Below are 4,680 nucleotides of genomic sequence, written 5' to 3'. Positions count from 1 at the left end.
GCTGGGATTACAGGCTTGAGCCACCGCGCCCGGCCAAAAAAAAAAAAAAAAATTTTTAAAATTAAAAATATATACTATGTTGGGTAGATAAAATGGGAAAAATAATAGAAGTAGTCCTTCATGCGGTGAAGTTCAGAGTTGCTGAGCATTTGGCAGATGAGTAAAGAGACCCAGAAAATGCGAAGTGATCCCAGGTTACAGATGGAGCCAGCACCTAGCACCCAGTCTACTGGCCATCCCCTGCAATGTGACTCCGAAGCGATCATACTTGAAAAGTCAGTGAGACAATAGGGTACCCTCATAAAATCTTTAGGACTAGATTTATTTTCCTTAAGGAAGTCACACTTTCAGTACTTGGTACAGGCAAACTGAAGCCATTGTTTGAGTCAGTGATGATTTATATAGCAGTCTGGTGATTGCCAATAATCTGGTGATTGCCTTGTAAACCTTTTGGAAAATTCCTTTGGTATCCCTGGTTTGGGTTTTGTTACTAAACAAAGCAGCACAGGCCATGGGGGAAATTATCTGGCATCTGGCTAAAATTAAAAGACCTTTTTGGTGTTTATTACATCGTAAAAATATCAAAGTCTTGTCCTTAAGATAAAAGAAGGTCAAGGAGGCCTTGCATTTCTGGAAAGTGCCAGAGATCCTTAGTCCAAAATCAAAATCACCACGAGTTTCTTGCTAAGCTCTGGGGGCCTCCCACTCAGGCGTCTGCCCAGGCGTTTTGGAACTTGGTTCTGTTGTCAGGATGCACACATGCAGGCCAGATGTGCACTGCTGGTGAACCCTTCGTATCAGCAGAATGTGTTTTAATGCTGCCGAAAGCTTGGCGCCTGGGGGCCACCTCGAGGCCTGTTTGTCTGTTGCTTGATGCAGTCTGCACCAGGACCCTCCCCTTCCCTGTGGTGCTGCGACCCTCATAATGAGCCTTCTTGCTTTACTCATAGGTGGGAAACTACCTCCGTATGTTCCGAGGTTCTCTGTACAAGAGATACCCCTCGCTCTGGAGGCGACTAGCCACTGTGGAAGAGAGGAAGAAAATAGTTGCATCGTCACATGGTAAAAAAACAAAACCTAACACTAAGGGTGCGTCTTCACGAGGGTTTGTAAACCTGTTTCAAAACCACTCGCTTATGTCATGAAGATAAAACGTTTTCACTCCAGAGTGTCTTCACTGCAGCCTTGGCCTTAGTCGGGCAGGGAGCATCCCAGGGGTGGGCCACCCTGTGAGCACTCCAGGCGAGGAAGCAGCTCCAGGGAGCCATGGGTGGTCCACTGTCAGGTATTCCAGCAGGGCCAGTGGGTACGTGAGCGGGCCGGGGCCGGGACACTCGCAGGTGCTGTGAAGACATGTTGGTCTCAAAACGTTTTAGGAATGCTGCGATGCTCTGCCATCTGCCGTGGGTGTGTCGCCATAATCATCTTCCATGCAGCCCGAGTGGCGGGTGGTGGTCCCAGCTCCCACTCCCCTCTGGGGCTTTCACCGCTTGCTTCCCAGAGCACATCCATCCCATAGCACTTCATCCTGGCAGCCAGTGTGCTAGAGCTCATGTGCATGTCCCTGCTCCTGGTGGCCTGCGTGTGCCTGGGGCTTGCTATTAAGCCGCCCAACACTAGTGAAACTAGTGGGCTTTGGGTCACGGCAGCTCTGTGCAGGGTGAAAGGGTGCTCTTCAGACACTCTGGGGGCTCTGCAGGAGACACTCCCATGGAGACATTTGGGTATGGACACAGCATGTCCTTTGGCAGGTGGCGAAACTGCTTCCCACGTGGCAATGGCGCCTTGTAGAGAGCTGCCCTGGGCCTGGGTGTGTCTGTGAGCACGTGCGCGATGCTTCGTAGTCTGCCCTGTTTGTTTGTGTCTGTAGGTGCTGCTGTGGTTTTGTCCACTGCGGGAAAGTAGTGGTTCTTTTAATGCAGGAGCCGGAGCTTCTTTTTGATCCACTGCTATGACATTTCTACTCACTTGCTTAAAACAGTTTCCTTTTTGTTCCCCCTCTTCCCCCAGCAGAGCATCAGTCGGTAACACAGTGAGTCCCCAGCTTTGCTTCCCCCTCCGCAAGTCCCTGGGCTAAGTCTTGGGAGATACCTTCCCCATAAGCGATTGATTTCTCCAGGAGAAGCCAGACTGGGCCCACAGACAGGTAGCTCTTGACGGAGGTTCCCCGGAAGAGCGAGGGGTTGAGCTGCCTAGAATCTGTCCTGCTTTCCAGGCAGCCCATCTGGACCCGCTCGGGGATAGAAATTCGGGTTTGGTGTGAAGCAGCTCTTTCCGACTCTCTGGGCTCTTGTTTTAAAAGAAAAGCATTCTTCATCTCCCATTCCATCTCCCCACCTCGCATCGTGTTGTGGATTGTGGTGGTGTCAGACCTCTTCCCACTGGGGCGTTACTCTGGGGCCTTTCTTTTCCCGAGTGAGGACCAAGGTGTCCCCGCTGGTCGTGCTGTATTATAGTTGCTGGTGCTGCCCTGAGCACTACCCTCTGCCCCTGAGCCAGTGCTCCTGGGGCAGATTAGTCTAAATCAGTCCCTTTGGAGGCTCTACCCAGCAGGACTTGTAAGTGAAGCACTCAGTCCAGACTGCCCTTTTGGAAGAGGCCAGCATTTGGTAGTAGTGAGTTTGACACCTTGCTTTTCCCACCTCCCGCATGCGAGGACCTTGATGTGCTGCATCCACTTGGCTGGCTGCTGTGTGCCACCGCCACCAGCAGAGTGACCCAGTGATGTCTGTCTGTTACAGATCACGGATACACGACTCTAGCCACCAGTGTGACCCTGTTAAAAGCCTCAGAAGTGGAAGAGATTCTGGATGGCAACGATGAGAAGTACAAGGCTGTGTCCATCAGCACAGAGCCCCCCACCTACCTCAGGTAATGCGTTCCTGGCCAAGACATCTCTGGGGACATCTGTGGGGTCTTTTCTCAGACTCAAGAACTGGTTGGGTTGAAGTTAAATTGAAACACTTTTTTGTTTTTTTGAGATGGAGTCTTGTTCTTGTTGCCCAGGCTGGAGTGCAGTGGCACGATCTCGGCTCACTGCAACCTCTGCCTCCCAGGTTCAAACGATTCTCCTGCCTCAGCCTCCTGAGTAGCTGGGATTACAGGTGCCTGCCACCACACATGGCTAATTTTTTTTTTTTTGAGACGGAATTTCACTCTTGTTGCCCAGGCTGGAGTGCAGTGGCATGATCTCAGCTCACTGCAACCTCCACCTCCCGGGTTGAAGCGATTCTCCTGCCTCAGCCTCCCGAGTAGCTGGGATTATAGGCATGCGCCACCATGCCCAGCTAATTTTGTATTTTTGGTAGAGATGGGGGTCTCTCCATGTTGGTCAGGCTGTTCTTGAACCCGACCTCGGGTGATCCGTCCGCCTTGGCCTCCCAAAGTGCTAGGATTACAGGCGCGAGCCACCGCGCCTGGTCTTAATTTTTGTATTGAAACACTTTTTAACTGTTCCCTCTGTTTTTATACATTTTCCTAGCCAGGTTTCTAAGTTTCTTCTGTATCATTGGAATTTCTAAGAAACGTAAGCCAAGTCCTGGATTCCAGGTAACAGTTACAAATGCTTGGAAAGCGGGACTCGCGTGAGGCACAGTGGCTTACGCTTGTAATCCCAGCACTTTGGGAGGCCAAGGCATTGCTTGAGGCCAGGAATTCAAGACCAGCCTGGGGCAACACAGCAAGACCTCATCTCTTAAAAAACAAATAGGCGGGACCAATTTGTCAGAAAAATTAGTGACTCACATAAGCTCACAAAAGAAACAGCAATAGATTTGAACGTATAAAAATTTAGAACCTGGTTGGGTGTGGTGGTTCATGCCTGTAATCCCAGCACTTTGGTAGACCGAGGCGGGCAGATCACCTGAGGTCGGGAGTTCGAGACCAGCCTGACCAACATGGAGAAACCCCGTCTCTACTAAAAATACAGAATTAGCCAGGTGTGGTGGCACATGCCTGTAATCTAAGCTACTCAGGAGCCTGAGGCAGAAGAATTGCTTGAACCCGGGAGGTGGAGATTGCAGTGAGCCAAGATCGTACCATTGCACTCCAGCCTGGGCAACAAGAGCGAAACTCCATCTCAAAAAAAACAAAACAAAACGAAACAAAACTTAGAACCTTTAGAAGAGTATTTATAGTAACAATTAAAAAAGCAAGTAATTGGAAAGTTACGATGTTATATCTAGAATCTATACATCTAGATTTATACAACAAACTTGGATACCCCAACAAATAGATAAAAGATGGTCCATACCCTGAAGTACAAGGGAGTAAACCAACATGGAAAGAATTTGCCCTCCTGTGTAATTTCAAAAATTCCAACCGTAAGACTGAGCATGGTGGCTTATGCCTGTAATCTCAGCACTTTGGGAAGTCAAGGCAAGAGGATCACCTGAGTCTAGGATTTGACTGTGTTGGCCGGGAGACCAGCCTGAGCAACATAGTGAGACCTTATCACTACTGAAGGTTAAAAAAATTAGCTGGGTGTGGTGATCACACCACTCTCCTCTAGCCTGGGTAACAGAACGATACCCTGTCTCTTAAAAAAAAAAAAAAAAAAGGCTGGGCATGGTGGCTTATGCCTGTAATCCCAGCACTTTGGGAGGCTGAGGCGGGCGGATCACAAGGTCAGGAGATCGAGACCATCCTGGCTAACATGGTGAAACCCTGTCTCTACTAAAA

General features: G+C 49.5%; 1 protein-coding gene across 3 annotated transcripts in view; it reads left to right on the top strand.

The window, feature by feature from the left end:
- Positions 1-4,680, top strand: part of SMARCB1 (SWI/SNF related, matrix associated, actin dependent regulator of chromatin, subfamily b, member 1) — a 46,098-nt gene that overhangs the window by 5,273 nt on the left and 36,145 nt on the right. For 2 of the 3 annotated variants that reach the window (XM_011960843.1, XM_011960841.1), the window contains exons 2-3: positions 951-1,062; positions 2,742-2,871. In XM_011960843.1, coding sequence (XP_011816233.1) covers positions 951-1,062; positions 2,742-2,871 — 242 coding nt within the window. Of the gene's footprint in view, positions 1-950; positions 1,090-2,741; positions 2,872-4,680 lie in introns of all 3 variants that reach the window. The other variant, XM_011960842.1, reaches the window with a different exon arrangement.

This window comes from Colobus angolensis, unplaced genomic scaffold, assembly GCF_000951035.1.
Source record: "Colobus angolensis palliatus isolate OR3802 unplaced genomic scaffold, Cang.pa_1.0 Scaffold527, whole genome shotgun sequence".
In the NCBI taxonomy this organism is placed as follows: Eukaryota; Metazoa; Chordata; class Mammalia; order Primates; family Cercopithecidae; genus Colobus; species Colobus angolensis.
Note: the sequence above shows the minus strand (reverse complement) of the source record. Positions and strands in the feature narration are given on the sequence as shown.